The following is a 24,495-nucleotide window of genomic DNA, read 5'->3' on the forward strand; positions in this document are numbered from 1 at the left end:
CTGTTTAAAAATATGAAGCCTCTTCATTGACACTCCCCACTGAGTGCTATTAATTAATTGTAAGATTTTCTCTACACTGCAGAAGCTGTACAGCTAAGGGATGAGACTGGGGACTCTAGTCTGTGGTAGGCAGGTTAATTTCTGAATTCTGCCCTGCTGACTGAGTTGCTGGGCAGTGTTTTAGTGCAAAAAGTGGCATAAGAAGAGAACTCTGGTGGGTATGAACTTAAATGTGTGTTTATCCTTGTTTCTTAACAGCACTTAATAGTTTTCTGGACAGAAGGATCCTTTAGCTAGGATTTACTCTGGGAGAGCTGAGAACAGCAACATAGTAAGTGTAAATTACTGTAGGAAAAATGGATAGACTGGGGTTGGGGGGGGGGGGAGGAAGTAATTCTCAATAGGCAATAGATCACTGTTTCCAGTTGTACTTCAGCAGCCATAAAAATGCTCCAGACTGAGCCACTCCATTGACCATGTTCTTCTGCTTCCTACCTGTAAAATAGGGCTAATGCTGCTCTAATGCAGGTGAAGTCCCTTTCAAATTAGAAGCAAGGGAAGGAGAGCTGTTTGGCTGAATACCTGCTCAAACTACCAAAGAGACAGGGGAGATTTCTGGTTAAATAATCCCTCTCGTCCTTCCATCTCGGCTCTCAGATCTGCAGGTGAAAAGCTGTCACAGTACTTTACAATCAGCTCGGGGCTGGAGGGAGAAACCTAAAGTGACAGTAGCCGAAAGTGTATGTAGCTTTCTCACCTTCAAAACAATCAACTTTCACAACCTTTTTCTTACAAATTCCTCCTGCTCCTGCCGTTGCTGGTTGATTAGGGTAACACTGCCAGGCCTCCTGTCCCCAGCCATATGGCACAAGTCCCCCAGGTACCAGGGCTGAACACAATCCTCTGTGGTGGCACTGTCTAAACTCATGAGGCAAGGCTAGCACTTCCTAGTTTCCAGAAAAGGAACAAACAATGGTTTTGTGTTGCAAATGGGTCACCAGTGACTAGATCAAAAAGGTTTCCAACTGCATAACATGGAAGTCTACCAGCACAGGCTTAATTTCTTAAATATGTTATATGCTACTGGATTTTGGTTCAAAGGCATCAAATGAAGGTAAATCAGAAGGAGTCCTTTGCTACAGACAGACCCGACATTGGAACTAAATGTTGGTTTTTTCTTCTTGGAATCCATTTGGAACAGTGAGGCATGTGTTAAGCACGAAGCGTAAGCAAAAAATGATGGGCTCATCTGGATGCCTTGGCCTCTTACACAGTGAAATATGGACAACAGTATTTTACTTCACCTGGTGTTCAGTGAAATCTTAGAGTACTCAATGAAAACTACTTTTTTTCTAGGGGTCTGATGCCTTGGCATCCCTGAAATCCAGGGGACCAGTCCTGGACCTGACTGATGACTTCTATCACTAGGAAGGTGAGCCAGGCCAGTATCCAGGTGCCTGTTTATAAAGCACAATGGCTGTGACTTTTGTGAACAATAATAAATATCCTCACTGCCGCTAAGTCAGCTGTACAATGATCTTCTGCCTGCCAGGTGATGAGATCAACCTTATGCATCTTCTCTACTTTCTGCTCCTCTTTGTCAGTTACTTCAGGAACTTCTTCTCATATTTCTCTGCTTACATTATTTCTTGCAAGGGTCTGAGCCCCATCTGTGACGCAGTTGCTATTTCTGGTGGTGGGCTCCCTTTCCTTTTCTTTTAAACAACATAATATATCAGTATATTGCAGCTTGAGAGTGAGAAACTCACACAAAAACAGCTGGGACAATGCTAAAACACATTAATTCTTTCTAGTGCTGAAAGAACAACCTTCGTGACCTGCACCACATGGAATGAAGACAGCAGGACTGCCTCCCTTCCACCTCTACCCCTACATTCTTTGGATCAAACAATTAACATGGTGAGGGGTAAAGAGTGGCCAAGACAGTGGGTGACAATACAAGGCATTCTACGTAGGTGAGGACCTGGGGCAGTAGGGGTTAATAGGCAAGGATACCAAAAAGGTAACTGTTGGCAGGAAGGCATAAAAAACCCAGGTCTTGATGGGAAAGGAAACTTGGTTTGGAGAACACTGCAGTGCATTGTCTGATAAACTGGATATCGGAATGAAAAAAATCTGAACTAGACAGATTCTGGACCTCCAAAGCCGTATTTTACAAGAAAGCTTTAACAAAGTGATGGGGAAGCTAAACAAGTCAAGTGTTCACCACCATAAATTGTACACAGAGGCTAAAGAAGCCAAGATTTCACCTCCATAAATTGCAGGTGTCTTTCATTCCTGTACGATGGCTCTGCAATGTCCGTTCTTTATTCTGATTGGAGTTTGATGCCTAATTTCTCATTTGTCTGAGATTTTTTCACTTTGATCTCCGTGATACTTAAAGTCCTCTTGAGTTCAAATCCTTCACTGACTCATTAACAGTCAGAAAAACACCATGTATTAATTAGCAGGCTGTGATGCTGTCAGTCATGACCTTCTGTGTCCAATGACTTCCTGCACAGAAGTGTATTCTCTATAGCTTTTGGAGCCAACTTCTTTTAATTGTAAAAAGAAAAGAATCCTGCAGTTCTGAACAGATACTAAACCCCAAGGGAGGAGTAATTCTCTTAACTCCACCAAGTCTGCGGCTTGCTTTTTTTTTGCTATACAATTTAATGCATTTAATGCGTATTTAAATACATGCTACTTCATTATATATTTTATACATTGCAGTGCAAGTGGCGCTCCTTATAATGATTCATCTTAGGCTGCTGCAGTGAAAGACCATGGCAGTTGTTAAGAGCATTTTCTTCAGTGTAATTCTTAAAAGGCTTCCTTTTTTCAGGAAGAAAATTTATCAATAAACACACAACAGTTATGGCCTCACTCTAAAGCTTGCTGAACTTGAGGGAAAATATAATTAAATGCAGGGGTATTTGAATTGTGCCTCTAATGATGAAAAAGGCCTATAAAGTGGCTGGACCTTTCCTTTGCTGTGGTTTGGTATTACTAAAGCTCATGTGCAGTCACTTGCCAGTTGGTACTTCTGGACTGTTTTCATACATGCAACAGGGAGTTTTTAATTGACATAATAATGGCTATAAGGCCTCTAAATTAACTGAGACTTTCATAAATCAGAAATGAGAGCTTGCACCCTCACGTTTTATATTTTAAATCTAGAAACAAAAATTTGGGTTATTGTACACATGCAATTCCTGAGTAACAAAATCTCAGAAATATCTTGTCTGGATTGCTCAAAATGCTTAGTTTTGCAATAAAAAGCTGGACAGCTCATAAGAGCAGGTGTTCAGACAGCAGACTGGAAGAGAAGCAGAGATTTCTGAGGACTAATCACGAAGCCCACCAAGGCTGTTAAAAGGACTTGTTGGATGGGGCTTGTCAGAGTGAGTGTCAAAGTGTCTCGTGTACGTGTCTTGGGGCATGTATGGTGTTTGTGAGACACCACTGCTAGCCATGCTAGTACACCATCATGCATGATGGAGAGAGGTAGGTGCTTTCAGCAAATGGTTTGGGTGATCTTGTCCTGAAGTAAGTGTCTTCAACAGCAGCCCATTGTGCCTTCTTCTCCCAACTAACTGTAAAAGCCTATTAGACTGAGTAAATCATACGTACTATCTCCACTGCAAACTTGTAAAGTTAGGTGAGATAACACAATGAAATTTCTGATGGTGGGATTCACAAGTGTAGCACTTTTTGTTAAATGAATCCCAATAGGTTCCATATTTTCTGTCAAAATACAATGTGGAAAGGAACTTTGCCATTGTCAAAGGGTGTGCTGAAGGTAGAGTGAACCAGAGAAGTAAAAATATAACCACTGTAAATTAACAGGCAGAACTGCTCACGTGTATCCTAAATATGGCAAAGAAAATCAGACAGCTGTCACAGAGGTAGCAATGGTCTGATAGGACCTGAAAAGCTCACCATTGTATTGTTGAAAGAATGACAGCTTTACCAGAAAGAAAGGCCAGCCATTGGACCACTTTATGGAAAATCTGCCCACCTCCTCAGCTTCTGTGCTGTACGCTTTCTTTTTGGCATGTTTGAAATGTTTCTTCTGTCCCCTGGGCTTCCACAATTATTTTCCCTTCATATAACTTGAACTACTCAACATGGTCTGGACTTTATGGTCCTTCTCCAACATGTATTCTTGCATGAGCAGCCTGAAAGCAAAGTCCCTGCCTCAAGCCCCCTTGCCATGAAAAAAAAAACACTCCCTGGGGAGATCCTGTAATACAAGACCCTCTTTTTGGATCTGATAATGAAGAGTTTTACTGGATCTGGGCCTTAGTTGCAGGCTCACTGGACAAAAGAAGGACTGACACTGCTACATAATTACAGATAATTTCTTCTTTTTGTGGCACTGAGACCTAGGTTGCTCACATGCTGACAGGAACACTTTATGGAAACCATACTGGAAACTGAAACGTAAAGTATCTGGATTTGTCATAAGACTGACTAAAAGAGACAACAGCCATAAAGATGTATGCTTCTGAAGTAGAATGGTAGTAAATTCTCTTTTTTGTACGTGGAGTCCCTTGCTTATCAATGTGCCCCTTCTCTGCGCAGCCTGTGCCTGTGAGGCTGCGTGTGCTGGAGGTCTGTAATGCAATTACCACCTATCAATCACAGAATCATAGAACTACAGAATGGCTCAGGTTGGAAGGGACCTTAAAGATCATCGAGTTCCAACCCCCCTGCCATTGGCAGGGACACCTCCCACTAGAGCAGGTTGCTCAAAGCCCCATCCAGCCTGGCCTTGAACACCTCCAAGGATGGGGCATCCACAGCTTCTCTGGGTGAGATCAGAATCAGATGACAGCGGTCAGCTGCCCTAGACTGACCTGTCCCCATCTGCGTACCTACATGCTCCTTGAGCACCAGCTCTGTTTTAAGGCGTTGCCTATTGCAGCCTACTCTTGACACCATGAAAATGTGCACTGGCACCAGCAAAGGATAAAAACTGGGTTGTGGGTTTTCCAGCTGTGACTGAGTATAACGTCATCACCAAAGGGCTAAGGAGCTGTACGACAAACAAGGTGATAAGCAGGTTTGGGGGATGTCAGGAATCGGGCCAGCTCTCTCCAGGCCATTACAGGTGGGACAAATGATTAGTCCAGCTGAAAGGCAGGCTGCTGGTTTGCATGCCTGTAGGCTGAACGACTGACCTGGTGAAGAAGTCAATTCATACAACAGCCTACCGGGGCTGCCAAGTACTCCGACAAAGAAGAATGTTGTAATTTTTTGTGCATCCAAAGATGTGACGCTAGGAGAGAAACTGAAATAAGCCATTGGGATTCAGATGAGAGAATGGGTAAAATGATCCAAATACAATGTTCTTCCTCTGCCTCTACCTCCTCTATCTGCAAATAAGCTTTTCAACTTCTTTGCCACGTATTGTAGAGAGCTTCCTAAGAGGGAATGAGAACACTGCTGCAACTTTCATCTGGGTAAATGGCACTTTCATCCTGTAGCTAATCTCTTGTGCTCAAACAGCAGACTGAACACATTCAAGTGAGTTCCTTCCCCAAAAGCTGTGTCTGCCAGTTTCCACTCGCAAGAGATGATGGTCTAAAATGTGTAAGACTAGAAAATGAGGGAGAGGGGGCAGCTGTGGCCCAAAACTGCCCCCTCTCTTACAAGAGTATGATTTTAAGGTTGCAGGACATTGCTTTAATATTTCTGCAATTTACTGGCTATGTTGTAGCTCCTACCATAAAAAGTGACCTGAAATGTGACCTAGTAAAGGGAGTAGCCAGCTTTGATGGACTGGCTCCAGATGTTTGGCTTTATCGACCCGCCCTGCTAAGGTTTCTTACATGGAAAACACATACTAGGTTTCTAAGAACTTAATTCTCCTGCCTCTCATTGCCTGCCTTCTGCTCTGATTTGTCTTGCCTCACTGGCTGCTTCTCTTTTCAGCAGTGTGCTGATATTTCTTTATTCCCTTATTTCTACTTCTACATCATTAGTGCATTTAAAGGTCCAACTGAGATATCTCTAATTCCATATTCTGCTTTGTCTTGTGATTAGTGGTTGTAGTGATTAGTGGTTGTAGAGCAACTCATTTTCTTTTGATTTCAGACGAAAATGTACCTTCGAGACTTCAGCAACATGAGAGACCATGTTTCCTTTGCTGAACTGCAAAAAGCAACTGCTAAAACACTGTACTGCTTGGTAAATTAAACATCACTGCTGTAACATGAATTTGTCTAGAAAGGCAGATGCTATTTGTTCAGGATATATCTAACCTTGACTTTTTTTTTTTAACCAGAAGAGAGAGCATAGATTTTCCTGGCAATACTGACTTTAGATACAAGGTTTCTAATCTTGAAAAAAAAAAAAAAAAAAAAATTCCCAACTTGCCTTCTTTCCTGACTGTTTGCAATTTCAGATGGGATTTACTGTTTGTGGCTGCCAGCCTGAAGAAATGATATGTCTTACTTTGCTTCAAGAAGGTTGCTCCTCTATTTTAGACTTTGTTTTTTAAATACATTTCAAAAGCACAGTGCAAGGACATATGTATCCTGAGAACAGCATGAGAATGTTTAAAGGTACATTAAAATTAAAAAGATTATTTCTGCATCTTGCTGCCTTCTTTTTGAAATGTCTGCATCACTGAAAAGAAAGAGGTAAGCAGATATGGAAAAAAAAAAAAACATAAAAATGTGTAAATCACATAAAAATGCTTTAAGTAACTAACCAAAAAGTGGTGTATGTACCTCTGCAACTGTTGCACCCCAAACATTTCCTAAACCTAAGCTTTAAGTCTTAGAGACAACTTTGAAAGGGCACAGCTGAGGCTTTGTGTGAGAAAAGGTTAAACTAGTCCGTTTTTTATTATAACTACTCTTACAGACTACGACTTTGGAGGCAAATGATTGAATGAGGTAAACAAAACTGTTTTGTATTTGACATAATGGCAGGCAATACGCTTCCATAAAATCTAGCTTGTCTTAATTCCCATGCTGGAAACTGGTAAATACTCCGAAGCTGAGATCTAGTCCATGAAGCAGAGAAGTGCCTGTCTAGGAAAGGCCAGTTATGCCACTGATTTAATGGGATAACTAAGGTTACTAACCACGAGCCATCGCTGTTTCTGATCAGCACTAAGACCTGTGTTTGCAGCACCTGATATGCTTCAATACTCTATGCTCAATTTTGTAAATCAACAGTTGAGCTGTAAAGCCCAGCTTTAGAATAATTTCATTTTCTTGCAGTTGCAGGAATTTCCTAATACCTGTTTTAGGAACTCTGTGTGTGTGGTCACAATAATGATGCAGAAAAATAGGATGTAAGCTGACGCGATTTGATTTGATGGATTAGGTGATGCCCAAGCAAGGACTAGAGGACTAACCTCATTTTCAAGCCAATATTATGGCTCACACAACAATCAATGACTGTAACAGAGATATGCCTGGAGCTGGGGAAATTCAGCCACAAGATCTCCTTTGCTTATTCAGAATGCTCTGAATAAAACAAATACATGATTCCTGGGCTTTTTCAGCTTAAATTTACGAAGCTATCAATGTAGTATTTATGCTACTTTTTCTGGGAGTGGAAGAGCAGATTATTAGGAGCAATTTGCTTTAAGCCATAAATCAATTTTAGAGTGCCTCAGGCTAACCATAAAAAGTATTGTTCTTTGCTCAAAATATTTTTAGTATAAACAATCTAGATAACGTTGGAGGAAGTGAGTCAGAAATTGCACTCACAAAGTCAAAGCTGTATGGTCGTTAGTCTGAATGCAAGGTTTTACTAACATAACAGATGGAGCCTTTGCTGTCTGGAGGGACATATGTAACCTTTATTTACATAATTTACGAAAGCAAAATAAATGTTCAGTTCTTGAGTTCTTCAAATGACTTTTTCCAGTGGCACAATGTTGCATCAGTTCAGTCACCTGAGACAAATTAATGGTGGGTGGTTTCAAAGCTACGTGCCAGCATATACGAGTATAAAACCGTGGACAATACAATCACACCTTCACTGGAGAAAATGCCAAGCAAACATGGGAAACTTGCAGTTGCCACCCTGTGCCCTAGGGTGACTGCCAGACGGAGAGGATGCCTGCTCTCATGTCACCTGCAGCCATGTATTCTCTCTACAATCCATTCTGTAGGTATGTTTTTGTGATCATTACTACTTAGTGGCAAATAAAACCAGAATAGTCTTATAAAATGACTGGACTTAAATTGAAACTGACGATCCCTTCATCTCCCCTTGGGAGTCGGGGAGAGAGTGGGTGGAGGCGGTCCCGCTTCTACATTTTTCCTTCCAAAAAGTACTAGGAAGTCTGAGCTATTTGCAGATGGGTTGTGTACAACATAATTCATCTCCTCCCATGACAGTTCCCCAGCAGAAACAACATTGCAAATCAAATGTTTGACTACTTGTAAAGTGAATTCCACGGTTTTGATGCAGAAGGTAGGATTTTTCAAAATCTGCTCTATTTAGCATTCGTGGGGAATTTTGTCAGTAACGCCTTCGTAAGCACCGCTATGGCCTGTGAAAAACTTGAAAAATCCTACCTAGAACATCAGTGGTTTTGTCTTCATGCTGTGGGGTTGTCTTGTTTGAATAGGTCTCAGGAAGACACAAATAATCCGATTGATCAAAACAGCTACAGGCAAAGGGATTTCGGAACTGAAACCCAAGCCTTAATCTGCATGTAGAAGCCACTTTTCTTCTCTGCAGTGGGCAACACCAAAATCCTTCACCTTCTTTCTCACCCTCAGTCTTCGAAAACCCCCCTATGATTCCATGGATGTTTAAACATCCTCCCTCACTGAATTTTCATACTGAAGTGCCGCCAGATGGTAACTAATTGTAGTGCAACTGCTGTTTTCCACACAGATTGCTTTCTGATTTTATTAGAAACCATAAATTATGCAGCAGTGAATTTTGACTGGAAAGAAGAAAAGGCTGAGTTAATAACAACAGACATGCTTTACCTTTGGGTCATGTATTCCAGAAAGCTCTTCATAGATCTTCTCTCCTACCATGACAGCAGCGAGGTTGGCTGTGTATGTGGACAAACAAAACAGACAGAAGATAGCCCAGAGATTCATTAAAAACCTTCCAGTCCAGCACTTTGGGGGTTTGATGGCAGCTGTTCTTCCAAACAAGATCGCATAGCAGACGTTCAGGGCAGAGGAGAAAGAGAAGACTTTGTTCCTATTCCTTCCCTTGGGAGTCATTCCAAAAGGACTTTTCCACTCATATAAGGTAAGGAATATAGCTGTGATGTGGAGAGCAACAAATATCCCCAGCCACATAGTCCAGTGAAGTGGCCACATAAAGGCTCCAATAGGAGCTGCTGTGTCTTTGGTCCTCACCAAGATGCCCAGGCTGGTTGAAAAGAAAGGGCTGGTGAAATCAATCACTTGGCTGCGGGCAGTGTTAATGCTAAAGGATGTCACTGCCATGTGAGCTGTGCCAGCAAGAAGGTCTCCCACCAGCCCTGTCCAGTGGCCGTTCTTCCAGGCTCCATATTTTCCATCACCAACAATGTACAAGTCAAAATCAAAATTCATATCCTCAGCTAGCTTCTCCAGCAGGTCAATGCAGTAGCCATAGCAGCACTTCTTCAGCTCAATGGGAACGGTGTCATTCCCTCCTTGAAGGGTTTCAAACAGGCTATCCAGCACAGCTGAATCATTGGTCAAAGGATCCAGGCAGAGCTGCCCTGCTGGGCAAAGACCTTCATCATCCACATCTCTTGTAAAGACGAACGGATGCTCAATGAGAGTCACCACTCTGAGGTGCAGCCGGGTAGGGTGTTGCATGTGGTTTTTATGTCTCTGGGCCTGTTCTGGCCATATCCCATAGTCCATGATTATCTTTCCTTCTTGCCAGCTCCCCAGACGAGTCCACATTGGGTTCCCGACAGGATCGTGCTGCAGATTCCAGATGAAGAAGTTGTTTTCTGAGCTGATGATGGAGGAGCCTTTCACCTTAATGTGGCCACTGAGACCGTCAAAAGTTGTGTTGGCTAAAAACCTGTTGGAAGGAAAAAGCAGAGTAATCAGAGCAAACAACTGAAGTCACCATGGTAAAGCTTATGCAAACACCATGATTTTATGTTTCAGAGATTGAGGATACTGCTGAACACCTGGATTATTAGTAGCTTTCCTGTGGCATGATGAACAAGCCACTTAATTTGGGAATGCAAATCTTATCTAATGTAAATGAAAACTCTTCAGGAAAGATACTCTTTTCATTTGCTAGAAAAAATGAGAGAACAGCATTTTTTTCAGTTACCTTTGCTCATAAACCAATGAAACATAGGTTAGTTCTAAGCTGAACTCACCAGATCTGTAGTCAGTAGTATCTGCTTCCTAGATAAAAATATGTATGAAAATGCAAGAGTGGAAAATATGTATGACATGTCCTTCCAAGAAAAATCCTGTAATCTCAGTAAGATCTAGCTTACATAAGAGAGGCTACTGAAGTGCTGTCAACAGCTTTCACGCACTCTGAAGTGAACCAATCTGGATTAAAAAATGCAAATTTGGCATTGGTAAATCACTGTTAGCCACTTCAGAAACAAGAAAGGAACTCAGTGAAAGATGGTTGCCCCAGGACAAGGCAATTCTTAACAACAAAAAAAAGTTTCTTAAGATATCTGCAAAAGTAATGTTCTTAAAAGTACAATTTTGACATTGTAGCAGGTCTCATGAAGTGTGCCAGTTTCACACTGCACATTTTGCATGGAGATTTCTGGGCTTTTTACTGTTCCAGATACTCACAATAAAGGTTAAGTATTTCCTTTGTATTGAGTGGCAATGTTTGCTAGTAGTTGTCTTCCCTGTATGTTGAATTCAGCTTCTGGTAAGTAGTTATCACAGTGGTTAAAATGACATGGATAAGGGCACAGGGAACTGAGCAAGAAATAGGTGTTACAAGGAGATAATCCTTTTTAGTGTAAACACCATAACCAGCTGAACTGCACTCTGGTAGTAAGAAAGCTGCTATGTGTTTTGCAGGAGCTGTAGAGGGACCCTAAGACTGTATAAGTCTTAGCATCGTGATTCCATTAAAAACAATTGAGTGAAATTGCTGCTAATATGGTGTAAGGTAACTCAGACATATTTTTCAGCGAGAGGCATTCAGAAGACAGATGATTCAGCTGTCACAGTAGAATAAAACACCTCACGTTTGTTCTGGCAATTGGATGAAAGCAAGTATTGAAAGAAGTATAAAGGCTATAGCTGTCATTCCAGCCTCAATAAGCAAGACATAAACTTTAAGCAATGTTAATTGTTTATCAATAGTTGGAGCAGATAAAAAATTAACCTTAAATTGATTTGAAAAGGCTAAACTCACAGCAAGGTGTGTGCATGCATAGTTCTGCCCAGTCTCTACCCTTTGTTTTGACGACTACTGATGATTTTTGATGGAGTTTTAGCAGGTAAAACTCTGGACTGTGTATATCTCAAGATCGTATCAGTTTTTGTCCTCAGCAAAGGGTAAATTTACAAAACTAAATGATATAGTTTTGAGTGTAGTTGTGTGTGTGACAGCCTTCTCTGAGATGGCTTCAAAATTCTTCTTATGCAGTCTATTTTGAGTAGGTTGAATTTGGAGAAAGATGATACAGCCAATACTGTTAAAAGCAACTGACCTGTACATGTGTTAACCTGGGCCTGAAAATTATACCTAAAAACATACATAGGTGTTAATAAATGGGACAGATGCATACATGTGGTTCTCATTTTTAAAAAGTTTTACTACTTAGTCTAGTGTTAGCTAAATGATACAGTAACTTCATTAAGCAGTGGTGTCTGCCACTGTTTGACTAGTCCTTTCCTCCTAGCCTGTGTTTCATATTTGATGGTGTTCTTAGATTCATAGATTCATAGGTTGGTCCAGGCCGGAAGGGACCTCCAAAGGTCATCTAGTCCGACCTCCCCGCAGTCAGCAGGGACACCCCCAACTAGACCAGGTTGCCCAGGGCCTCATCAAGCTTCACCTTGAATCAAGGGAAGGGGCCTCAACCACCTCCCTGGGCAACCTGTTCCAGTGTTCCACCACCCTCATAGTAAAGAATTTTTTCCTAATATCCAATCTAAATCTCCCCTTCTCCAACTTAAAACCATTGCCTCTCGTCCTGTCACTGCAGGCCTTTGTAAACAGACCCTCCCCAGCCTTCCTGTAGGCCCCCCCTCAGGTACTGGAAGGCCGCTATGAGGTCTCCCCGGAGCGTCCTCTTCTCCAGGCTGAACAGCCCCAGCTCCCTCAGTCTGTCCTCATAGGAGAGGTGCTCCAGCTCCCTGATCATTTTGGTGGCCCTCCTCTGGACCCGCTCCATCAGGTCCATGTCCTTTCTATATTGAGGGCTCCAGACCTGCACACAGTACTCCAGGTGAGGTCTCACCAGAGCAGAGTAAAGTGGCAGAATCACCTCTCTGGATCTGCTGGCAACTCTTCTTTTGATGCAGCCCAGGATGTGACTGGCCTTTTGGGCTGCGAGAGCACATTGCCTGCTCATGTCCAGCTTCTCGTCCATCAGCACCCCCAGGTCCCTTTCCTCAGGGCTGCTTTCTAATGCCTCATCCCCCAGGCTGTATTTATACTGAGGATTGTTTCTTCCCAGGTGCAGAATCCTGCACTTGCTTTTGTTGAACCTCAGGAGGTTCAACTGGGCCCACCTCTCCAGCCTGTCCAGGTCCCTCTGAATGACATCCCATCCCTCTGGTGTACCGACAACACCACACAGCTTGGTGTCATCTGCAAACTTGCTGATGGTGCTCCCAATCCCTCTGTCTACGTCTTTGATAAAAATGTTAAACAGTACTGGTCCCAGCACAGGCCCTTGAGGGACACCACTTGTCACTGCTCTCCATCTGGACTTAAAGCCATTGAGTACCACCCTCTGGGTGCGACCATTCAGCCAATTCCTTATCCACCGAACCATCCACCCATCAAATCCGTATCCCTCCAATTTGGCAAGCAGGATGTTGTGAGGAACCGTGTCAAAGGCCTTACAGAAGTCCAGATAGATCACATCCATAGGTCGCCCCTTGTCTACTGACCTAGTCACTTCATCATAGAAGGCCACTAGGTTAGTCAGGCAGGACTTGCCCCTAGTAAAGCCATGTTGGCTGTCCTGAATCATCCCCCTGTCCTCTATGTGCCCAAGCATGGCGTCCAGAAGGATCTGCTCCATGATCTTCCCAGGCACAGAGGTGAGGCTGACAGGTCGGTAGTTCCCAGGGTCCTCCTTTCTTCCCTTTTTAAAAATGGGTGTGATGTTTCCTTTCTTCCAGTCTGCAGGGACTTCACCTGACTGCCATGACTTTTTGAATATCATGGACTTGCATATTTGTGTATGTAAACACTATCAAGACAAAATTTATAGGGGAAGGCAATCTTAAGCACTAAACAAAGGTTTACGTGCCCATAAACTTATCTGTTTTTTATCTCACCTTCTCAGTCTTTGTAAAAAATTGTGCAACTTCTTACTTACAAGCCTTGCTGGGCTTTTATGCTGAAGCCATCTCGATGACAACAGCAGTAAAACCACTGCATGTTTAGATGGATTTGTATGTAAAATTTTGAAAGAATTGTTGAAGTGTGGAAAACAGTGTTAACTGTTCACAAAATGCCCAAACTGAGGGAGACAAGCCCTCAGATGGAATAAGCTAGCCAAGTTCTGATGAATTTGGCCCCACGTTGCTACTACAGCCCAACTTGGATATGAGAATGCTGCAGACCAGGTGCTTTGGGAGTAGAGGAAGCTATGGAATAATGCATTAGATTTATTTTCTGCAGCTAGAATGAGAACAGTGGAATTTATGCACTGTGTTCTCTGACTTCCACTGCAGAAATAAGTGTGCCCATGAGGGTGAATCGAGCCCTCTGTACCTGTCCCTGTGGTTGAATTGTGTTGGAGCGGTTACCTGAGAGATTTAGTAGCATTTAAATGTACAACTTCGCTACCTTATAGAGTTAGTGGCTTACTTTTGCAGCTGATTTGCATGTTCTATATTTTTGGTGGTGACAGAACATTAATCAAAATAAATGAGGGGAACCATGTGGGAGATAGATTTTAACAACACTTTGGTTTATACGCGAGTGCCTATGGCTGCTAGTCATTTGCATACGCCGTATGCAGCACTAGTGAAACGCGTGCCAGGGACTTCACGTAAAAACCCCCTCACTCAGTAACTTCAGGAAACAGAGAAGAGGATCTGACTACATAATTTAAGCCAGCAATCTCTAGCATGAATCTCTGGGAATTACAAGTGCAGAGTATTGCATAGACACATTGGCAGTATCTGAGCAGTATCTTTCCAGCAGGGCTGCTGACGGATTTGTATGGAAAGACAACGGGTACAGATTTCAGAAGCTGAAGGGCCAGATTCTCAAGACTGGCAGCCGTATGAACTTCCTTGATGTTACGTCAGTATGTGTGAGCTGATGATCACACCAATAGGCTGTGATAGTGGATTAAACCTTTAATAGCATCACTTCAGTTTGATCAATGAGTCCAAAGTGTGTCATTTGCTCATTCCAGCTTTATTTGTTTTCCATGTGCTTTGTTGTAAGAACTGTTTATTAGAGTGTTAGCAGCACTACCATACTCCAATGATGACACCTTTGTACTACCTTTAAGAATAATTTAATTAAATTATTTCATTTCTTTCAAGCTTGGTGGCTTGGTAATTCCACATCTTTCTTGGGGGCAAGAACTCGAATGAACAAGCAAATAACGGGCACAAACTTGAACATAATAAGTTCCATCTAAACATGAGGAGGAACTTCTTTACTTTGAGGGTGGCAGAGCACTGGAACAGGCTGCCCAGAGAAGGTGGTGGAGTCTCCGTCTCTGGAGACATTCAAAACCCACCTGGACACATTCCTGTGCAACCTGCTCTAGGGGAACCTGCTCTGGCAAGTTGATCTCCAGAGGTCCCTTCCAACCCCATATCATTCTGTGATTCTGTGAAATAGGAGGCTGCTGAAATTACCCAAGAAGCAGAGTTAAAGCGGCAAGACTAGTTAATGCTGTAAGACTAATTAAAGCTATAAGCCAAGATGAGGCTCTGAATTTTTAATGCCTTGTTCCGTCAACAAGGATGCTCCCACAAGCAGTCAGGAATAGATCAGGGAATCAATCTCATTGCAAGAGGGATGAAGGATGGAGACCGACAATAGTGTAATCTCCAGGGGTTTGTACATCCATATCCATAGCCATACATAAAAGCATGCTTTGCCACCGACCAGATTTTGGTCTTGTTCACAATCCTTATTCTGCTCCTGGGTGGCACTTACGTGTCTGCACAGCCGATGTATGAGCGCAGTACTGGCAATGAAAGCTCAGGTGTCAGCTGTGGCAGCTCGTGGGAACACTGTTTAACCACACTCTGCAGTCGAGGGAGGCGAAGCTCCCTGCCACCGCGCTTTCTCCATCCCCACCCACCGCAGCTCCGGGGCTACGTGTCAAGGCAGATGGGTTCATTCAGACAGAAAAACTCCCACATTAGCAAACACTCAATGAAGCAGCAGATAAGTTTCCTCTTTGGAGGCGCACCGCTTGCCTAGAAGCACTCGTGCAATGGACGAGGTTGGCCACAGTTAAGCCACTCATCGGTGCTTCACGCCTGAGAAATTATAGGTACCACCCGGAGTTAACAGTCATGCTGCTAACACAAATACCTCAGTTCTGGCCATCAGGTATCTGTCTCACTTCTACAATATAAAAGCAGCTGCAGCGATTCAGGACAGGGGTTTATCTAACCTGTTATTTTGTCTTTAATAGGGTCCACAAGCAGATGCCTAGGGAAAACCAGGATAAGCAAATGATCCTTTTTTCTTTTCCACAGTATCTTTACTGAGATGATGGAACAAGAAATTTCATAGATGTGAAATTGCATATTGCTTCCCAAAATATAACAGAAACTACAGGAGTCACGGTTCATGAAAGAACTAGTAGTTTTCTGTAGGAAGTAATGATGAAGAAATATTTTGCAGGAATACATTTAAGAGCTTTAATTTTGCTTTCTTATTTCTTTGTCCCTTCTTTAACCTTCTAAAAGTCTGTCCGTAAAACTATTGTCCTCAAATATTTGCTACTTTAAGAAGCCTGTTGCTGAGTTTTGTTTTTCAGGGACTTAGGTATTATCTAGTTAAAATACCCAGAATAATGAGACAAAATTAATATCAATTAGTAATTGTCAATTAATTATCAATAATTGATATCAATTAATAATAAGTCAGTGGGGATATTGCAAGCCAGTGCAGTATTTATTCCCAAGCCTTTTTTCACTCTTTGGAAACAGGGAGTTTTTGACCCCAAAGCTATGGACAAGTGCTAACTAAGGAACTGGTAAGGTGTCAAAATGGTTGTGTTTTGAGCAGTGCTGCTACATTACTGTAAAAACACGCCTCAGATATAATTTCAAAAAAAGCTACAAACATTCAAAAATCTTCAAGAACTGTTATCCTAACTCCATCCAACAAAATCTGTAGGCTGAAAACCAGGTATAATGGGGGAAAAACATGTAACAGTCACCGGAGGTAAACCAGCCGATGAATTCACATACTAAGCATGGAACTTTTTGTCTGCTTTCAAAAGGAACCATGCAATTTTTCCTCTCATATGTTAAATACCATTTAGACATGAAACCTCAAGCAGTTTTGGGAGTAACTTCAGTATAGTGACATGCAGTGGTCTACAGGAATAGTTTTAGCAGAAGCTGAATGAGGAGCCTTCCACAGCAAGCAACAGAGAGCACTTTGTAGTTTTAACTGCTCTCACCAGCAGAAGTGGCCTCTGAGGTGGTCCAGGTCCATCTCCATGGAATCACGGAATTGTTGGAGTTGGAAGGGACCTCTAGAGATCATCTAGTCCAACTCCCCTGCTGAAGCAGGATTGCCCAGAGCACATTACTCAGGACTGCATCAAGGCAGGTCTTGAAAATCTCCAGAGTAGGGGACTCCACGACCTCCCTGGGAAGCCTGTTCCAGGGCTCTGTCACCCTCACCATAAAGAAGTTTCTCCTCATATTTAAATGGAACTTCCTATGTTCCAGCTTGTGCCCGTTGCCCCTTGTTCTATTGCTGGGAACCACTGAAAAGAGTCCAGCTCCATCATCCTTCAACCCACCCTTTAGGTACTTGTAAACGTAGATAAGGTCTCCCCTCAGCCTTCTCTTCTCCAGGCTAAAGAGCCCCAGCTCTTTGAGCCTTTCCTCGTAAGGGAGATGCTCCAATCCTTTAATCATTTTAGTTGCCCTACATTGGACTCTCTCCAGTAGTTCCCTGTCTCTCTTGAACTGGGGAGCCCAGAACTGGATGCAGTATTCCAGTTGTGGCCTCACCAGTGCAGAGTAGAGGGGGAGAACGACCTCCCTCAACCTACTGGCCACACTCTTCCCTATGCAGCCCAGGATCTTTTTTGTTTCTTTTCCATGGAATCATACTAGTGAGAGCTACACATCTGCTTTTATACTCTCTGATGGCTTTGGCAGAGCAAATATTCTTACTGTGTTTTGTATTCTCTCAGGTTTCTCAAAATCTCGGAGAATCTGCCTATAGCCCTAACCTTTCCCTCTTATATGCATAAACATAAATACAAGATACTTTCAGAGCATAGTCTGTAGCCTAGCCTTTATTTACTATGTGATCTCTACTTCTGTGGAACAGTGTCTTCTTCTACAACTGGCTTAATCTCCCTCTGTGGCTAAGTTAAAGTTTCATTAGTTGCCCAGAAGTAATGAAGCAAGAGGAAATATTAAAACAAATGCATGCACCACCATGATAGCTAAGCCACTGAGAATGGTGGGGAGGGGTAGGAAAATTATTTTTCTTGTATACCAAATATCAGCTTAAAAAAAAAGGAAAAACAACTTACTTTGACAAATATTGCCCTGAAGTCATATTCCTTTCATCTGTGTCCATACAATTCATTGTACTTGGAATAAGAGCTAGTTCAGGTTGAATCATGGTGGCTGCTGCTACAGCTCTTGCTACCAGCTCCATTGCATCCTGTACGTAATGCTCAAAGACTGCCTGTGTTGTCTTGCCATGGGCGATGAGACCGAGTGGCAAACCTTCTGTCCGCAGTTCTTCCACATTCTGTGAATCCCCAATAATCCAGTGAAGTTCTGGAGGCATCACACCAAACTGGGTGGTTATTTCAAAAATCCTCCGCGTTTTTTCCATGTCGCACCCAAACATGACCATGGTAGATGTTGTGTCTTTGATGCTCTCCAGGTAAAACTGTAAGTAGTTCACAAGGTCACTGGTTGAAGTAAGGTTTGCTGTGACGTTTATAATGGATCCTAGGTGGAACTTGGAGCTCTGTTGTGTGAGGAAGAGAAAATCTGTGATGTTCCACTCCTCCTGGCATAGCATCAGGCTGAAATTATACCAGTTGTTCATTGCAAGAATTGAGAAAGTGACGTCAGCATCAGAACTCAGTGAGTTTTCTAAACTCATCTGCAGGTGAAGGGGATTCTGTAGTTAAAAATATGAAAGACAACTGATCAGAAATATGCTGGACCCAAAGTTAATGAGTTTGCTTAACTTTTACTCACTCATTTACTTCAAAGTCATCACCTGTCAACCAAGAGAGCTGTGTGAGAAACAGGGAAACTTATACCCATTCAGCTTAAATGGGCTGTGACTCATGGGCTTCCTCAGCTAGAGTCTGAGTCAACTTCAGTAGTCACTAATGAGCCTGTTTCCAAGAATTCGTATATCTTTCCTTTTGGATTTCTTGGCATTCTCAAGCAAAGATTTCCCTGCTCTCCTAACAGAGGTATGAGAAGGTTGCCCTTACTGTTCAGGTTCAGCCCTGGTGTTAATGTTCAGATTCAATGGATGCTGACAAGTTCTTTGGTAAACAGTAAAAAAAAAAAGAAAAGAAAAAAAAGAGCCCTCAGCTCTTTTTACTATCTTTTTTTTTTTGGCAGTTGGGGATTTTTTTTACACAGACACGAGTAATCCAGTTAAACAGATCACAGTCTACAACCAATACACATCACATACTGCCAATAAAACATAAGAAGATGGATTCTTTGATAAAGGAAATGTCATGGAATGCAAAAGAGGCTAAGGTATGCAGACTATGATTTCTGAGCTGGAAAATATTTGATAAATAACCATTCCATACTAATTTTTCCAATGTCATTGATGATATAACAGAACTTAACCCATTATGTTTCCCAACACCACTGCCCTTGACTTTATCTATTCCAGAAAAGGAGGAAGGATGTGAGGCTAATTCATCTGTTCTCTTAAAGCAAATATTTCCTCTTTTCTTATTATTTGATCCATTAATACTTTTCCCTCACTCTTATTCCTCCCCCTTACGTGGTCCCAAAAATAAAATTAAAACAGATTTGATAAGGAAGAAAAAAATTTAAAGAATCCAAGTAATTTCTGGCACTTTGCTATGAAATAATTCTCTGCTCTACCAAAATGTTTCTACCAGGCCTTCAACTAGCACATGTTCCAACTTTTGGGTTCAGCTGAGAACTTGGCAGTTTTCAGTGTAGCTTTGCTAAAAAAGTTATTTTACTTTACACTGGCATTTTACTCTAGCCATGAGACTGTTCAAAAAATGTGACTTATGCCTGTTTCTGTGCATCTTTTGGTTTGAGAGATCTTTGTTGACTTTATGTCAACGTTTGTCTGTCCTCATGCCCCCTCAAATCATATCTTATCCTACACAGGTACCTGAATTTTATCTTTCTATTCATTAAGTTACTAAACACTTAAGGTCTATTTTTCATTCTCTTACATTTTCAGTAGTTAACGTATTATATATAAGAGATATCAAACCTTTGCTGTGCTTAAAGTTGGCATAAACTGCTGTCATTTTGACTTTAATAGTACTTCACTTTTCATTATAGGCTTCAGTTTGTATGGATCTTAGAAATGCTGTTCTGTTGTTGGAATAATATGATGGATCACTCAGTTTGCGCTATTTTTACTAAAGTTAAACCCTGGGCTCTCCAAGACAAATTTAAGTGGTGGAATGAGAAAAAACAAAAAGAAAACAAAAACCAAAAACAAACAAAAAACAAACAAAAACAAAAAAAAAACCACACAAAAAAACAAACCAAAACAAAACAAAACAAAAAAACCCACAAAACCAAAACAAACCAAAACAAAAAACACCTGAAGAGCTAAGCACCATTTATACGCAGCAAGCTTTCATTGTGTTAATTTGTAGTTACATGAACTCATCATCTGTTTTCCAGAGCAGATCATTTAAATTCGGAGCCTGATGAAGAGAATACTGTAATTGAAGATGCTCTTGGCAATTTTTGTTATCTCTTGGTTTCGATACCTGTGGCCTTTTTTCACACAGAGGCACAAACAAGCTAATTAAACAGACCACTGTCCACAATCGATGCACATCATGTACTGCCAATAAGACACAAGAGGATTGACTCTTTGATAATGGACAAGTTACTGGATGCACAAGAAGCTGCAGTGTGCAAACTCTGTGAGTTCTATGCTGGAAAACATTGCCTGCTAATTAAAACACCTGATTAGTTCAGAAAAAAACCACATTGTGTGTAATATCTGGGTTTGAGAAGCTGATTGGAATAAATTAGTCTCTGCAAACTGAATCACAACAAACCTTTCTTCCTGAGGTTACGAGAGCATCAGGTAAATTAACCCTAGTTTGTCTCTCACTGCAAATAGAAGGGAGTAGAATGAATTTTCCTTGTGTCCTCTCTGTCTAAGATCAAGTATGAAAACTTTTTACACAATCATCCACCTCCAAACAGCAAAACTTTGCAAGTCTATTGTCTTAGTTAACTTGAGTGTCAGAGAAGAAATTTGTTATTCAGTATACATAGAACATTTGGCATACATAAATGATAGCATGGAACCTGACCATGCCTGTACGAGGAAGAGCAAATATCTTCAATATACTCAGAAGCTTAACATCCCAAGCACAGTACTATAGCTATTATGGTATAGGTGCAGGTATAAAATCAAATCTACTGGATATAGAAAACCAACCATGCGCTGATGAGTGACAGAAGTTAGCAGTAACAGCTGTGTACATAGTGTTGAATAAAACAGCCCCAGGAAACAAACTTGAGCAATTTTGCTGCTAAATTTGTCCTTGGTCTGATTTTGGCACGTGCCAGTTACCCTTCTCATACCATGGACTGGCAGTTTGGGTCCTGGCACATTTTGGGGGTCACTCCCAGTAGGCAGTATGGGTAAGACTGCATGAGAATTGGCTCTCCATCTCACCCAGCAGGTTTAGATCTTTGAAGACCACTGTGTCCTCATGCTAAACCCAGTGCATATGCAGAGTTTCACATATGCAAGACTACTTTTGCTTGTCTACAGCACAGTTCTTCCAGTATGAAAACACTTTAAGCTGCTAGAGATACACAAAAGGTAAAAATTACACCTTAGGGTCACTGCACATTACACTGAGCAAACACAGCACCAAGCACACATAGTCCAGAGAATATGAAACTCTGCCTCAGGGCCAGAAAACGGGACATAATTTTACTCATTAGTGCAGGTGAAGGCAGTTTCCATCTGACTTGGTATTCTCGGGTGCAGGGTCTCCTACAGCACTGCAGCTACAGGCTCAGTCCTCAGGAGCTCTAGCAGTGGTCCCTGCCTTATGTGCGATATACTTGGATGTGTCAATGTGGTCCAACAGACTGTTCTGGTGTTGAGACACTGCTCCTTCGCTGAAGATGGATTTGGGATAACCTGGCATAGACTGAGCCTGCATTTAAAAGTGCTTCTTGGTGTGAAACCATCTGTGCTTCAGCTGTCACTTTCAAAAGCCCACAGGTGCAGCTACATGAGCACTTAGCACCACTGTGATTTATTAGTTGCTAAATTCCCTGTTAATGTGCTTGAAATGTAAACGTTCAGCCCTGAAAAAGTAGCAAACACAGTCTCTTTTCTTTATTAAGTGTATTGGGATTGCAAACCCGTCTTCAGAATTTTTCTGATACAGTAATATACATAAAATTCAGTCACTAGGTGTTTGTCTTCTGCTAAACTTTCAGTTAATTCTCAGCCCACCGTGCAAACAGCCCTGCAGAGACTGGGGAGGAACAGCAAGTCATGTTTGCTTTGTACTGGGACTCAGGGAAGGGGATCTCTGACGGCCCATACTTCACAGCTCAACCAAGAAGAACTCTTGTACTCACCTACTTTGTTGGTTTTATATTCAAAAGAAGATCCTCCTGCCTGTCAGTGTTCTACAGGAACTTGGACACTGCCCTTAATAATATGTTTTAACTTTTGGTCAGTACTGAAGTGGTCAGGCAGTCGCACTAGATGATTGTTGTAGGTCCCTTCCAACTTAAATATTATCATAGAATTCTATTCTATTCTATTCTAAAGGGATGTGGAGATGTTTGGATTCAACACCTTCTTAATTTTATTTTCAGGTTCATTTATACGATGCAGCTGAACATATAGGCCCTGAATATACCTTGATATTACAGTGTTCTTAATGCTTTTAAATATTTTTATTGATTTTTTTTCTCTTAAAATAAAAAATTACTGCTTTTTAATGAGGAACTGCTGAAAATTGTTTATTTGGTCATTCAGTAGCAATCACTGGCGCTGCATAATTTCACAGAAAAGGCTTCTGAGAACGTAAATGATAGTTTAGATGTGTATAACCGTACTTATCATGGAACAGAATATTTATGAGACAGTACCAGTGTACTGAACTGTGCCCATCCATCCTTATTAAAGTTCTTAGACAAAGTCCTTCATTACCTCACTTTGGAAATTTACTAAAGTTTGACTATTTCAGCTAAAATACCTATTAAAACCCGTACAGAAATTCAATTGCTTTGTTTAAATTTGACTTTAAGCTGTCATTAAAGATGATATGACTTGCACCAGTTTTTCTTCAAATTACACAAACAGAGAATTAAACCTCATTTGAATAATGTTGTGATCTATTTTTAATAATAAGTTTGCGTTTACATACTGTCACTAGCAAAAATTCTGTGTCTATGAGAGCTTAATTTTTTATTGCATGTCATTAGCTCCCATTTTATAAACCAGCCATGATCAACTGACTTGAGTTTTTACTGGGTAAAGAACAGGCCTAGAATCCTTAATTTCTGACTATCGCCTTCGGATTAGATACCAACAGTCTTTCCGCTGACTTTCAGTGGGCTTTGGACCAAGCCATTCATGGAGTATTAAGCTTCACGTGGTCTGATGTGTTTTGACCCCCCCTACATCAGCAGAGACTGCAACTACTTATTTGCTTTTCGTATCCCAACCAGAGCAGTTTTACAGCTTCATTGCCTGAGACACCTGAGATAGCAGGTTCATTTAACAACTGAAACATGATTTGCATTTCATTAACGTAAGATTTTTCAAGCCTCCTTTTCAGCAGTCTGTAGACCCGTCCTTAGCTCTTGGAAATCTTGTGAGCACGAATGCCTGGAGCCGGACTGACTTACACCCTGAAGGATCTGGCCATTTATCTCTTCAACCAAATTTGTAATGCTAATTAGGCATGGTCACAGTGACATTTTATTTGACATTATGATAGCTTCATTAGCAGAGTTAAAAGCATATATGTGAATATTCTTTTTCTAACAGTGTAAAAAGTAAATAGTACACAGAAAACATTATTCCCCTCTGACTCTCAGGGGCAAAGGCAGTGCTGAAATATATATTTATGATAAGAAACACAAAAGAGAAAACAGACTATCTAATTACATCAGAGAAAACTCCACCAAAGGAAAAAAAAAAATGCCTTCTGGCTTACAGTGCAACTGTGGGGACTCACAGCTTTACAAACAGAGCTAAATGGCAGCTGCGATCAAGCTGATGCCGCAGCTTCAAAAACTGGGAAGCTCTTTCTTCCATCGTTGAAATTACAAAATTGAGGCTTAAAACCCAGTTTCCTAAAGGCTATGGGCACACCTATTGCTTCTGCCTTTCATGCCATGAAAAAAGATGCTACGAAATGTTTATTTTTTTTAGTATCTGCCCTACTGCTGAAACTGCAATGCTTCAAGGAGGACTTTGTGTTGGCAGCTGGTGGACCATGGGAGGGACTTCAGATGGAGATGTCCTGCCACCCTGCCTGACCAGCCGCTGAGCTGCATCCTGTATAGCATCTCAGCCACTGCATGGTCCACTCTGCATAGACAAAGGGATGGTGTGCTCCTTCCAACACCTCCACCTCCAGGCTGCTGTGAGAAAGCTGCTCTGCCCATGGGGGAGGCTGTGGCTGAGTGGACAGGCACCATGGAGGGCGAGGTACACAGGTTTTCTTCTCAAAATCCATTCTGCAGCTTCTGCAGAGGCACAAGTGGTGTGTGGGGCAGGCACGCATCTCTCCACTCCCCTCTGAAGAGCACTGGGAGCTGGGCACAGGTTTTGTGCTGCTCCTGGGCTTTCTCCTGTTCCCAGTTAAACCCCCACAGCCTTGTCATGGACTTCAGTAAGCTCTAAGATTTGGCTTCTAGGCCTTCATCCAGCAAAACACTT

General features: G+C 41.8%; 1 protein-coding gene across 1 annotated transcript in view; it reads right to left on the bottom strand.

Annotated features, from left to right (window-relative positions):
- The window catches only part of GRIN3A (glutamate ionotropic receptor NMDA type subunit 3A), a 75,863-nt gene that overhangs the window by 27,212 nt on the left and 24,156 nt on the right, over nucleotides 1–24,495 (bottom strand). The window contains exons 2-3 of the mRNA XM_074166236.1: nucleotides 17,879–18,483; nucleotides 8,973–10,020 (exon numbers count right to left, since the gene is read on the bottom strand). Coding sequence (XP_074022337.1) covers nucleotides 8,973–10,020; nucleotides 17,879–18,483 — 1,653 coding nt within the window. The remainder of the gene's footprint in view (nucleotides 1–8,972; nucleotides 10,021–17,878; nucleotides 18,484–24,495) is intronic.

Source organism: Numenius arquata, chromosome Z (genome assembly GCF_964106895.1).
Source record: "Numenius arquata chromosome Z, bNumArq3.hap1.1, whole genome shotgun sequence".
Lineage (NCBI taxonomy): Eukaryota > Metazoa > Chordata > Aves > Charadriiformes > Scolopacidae > Numenius > Numenius arquata.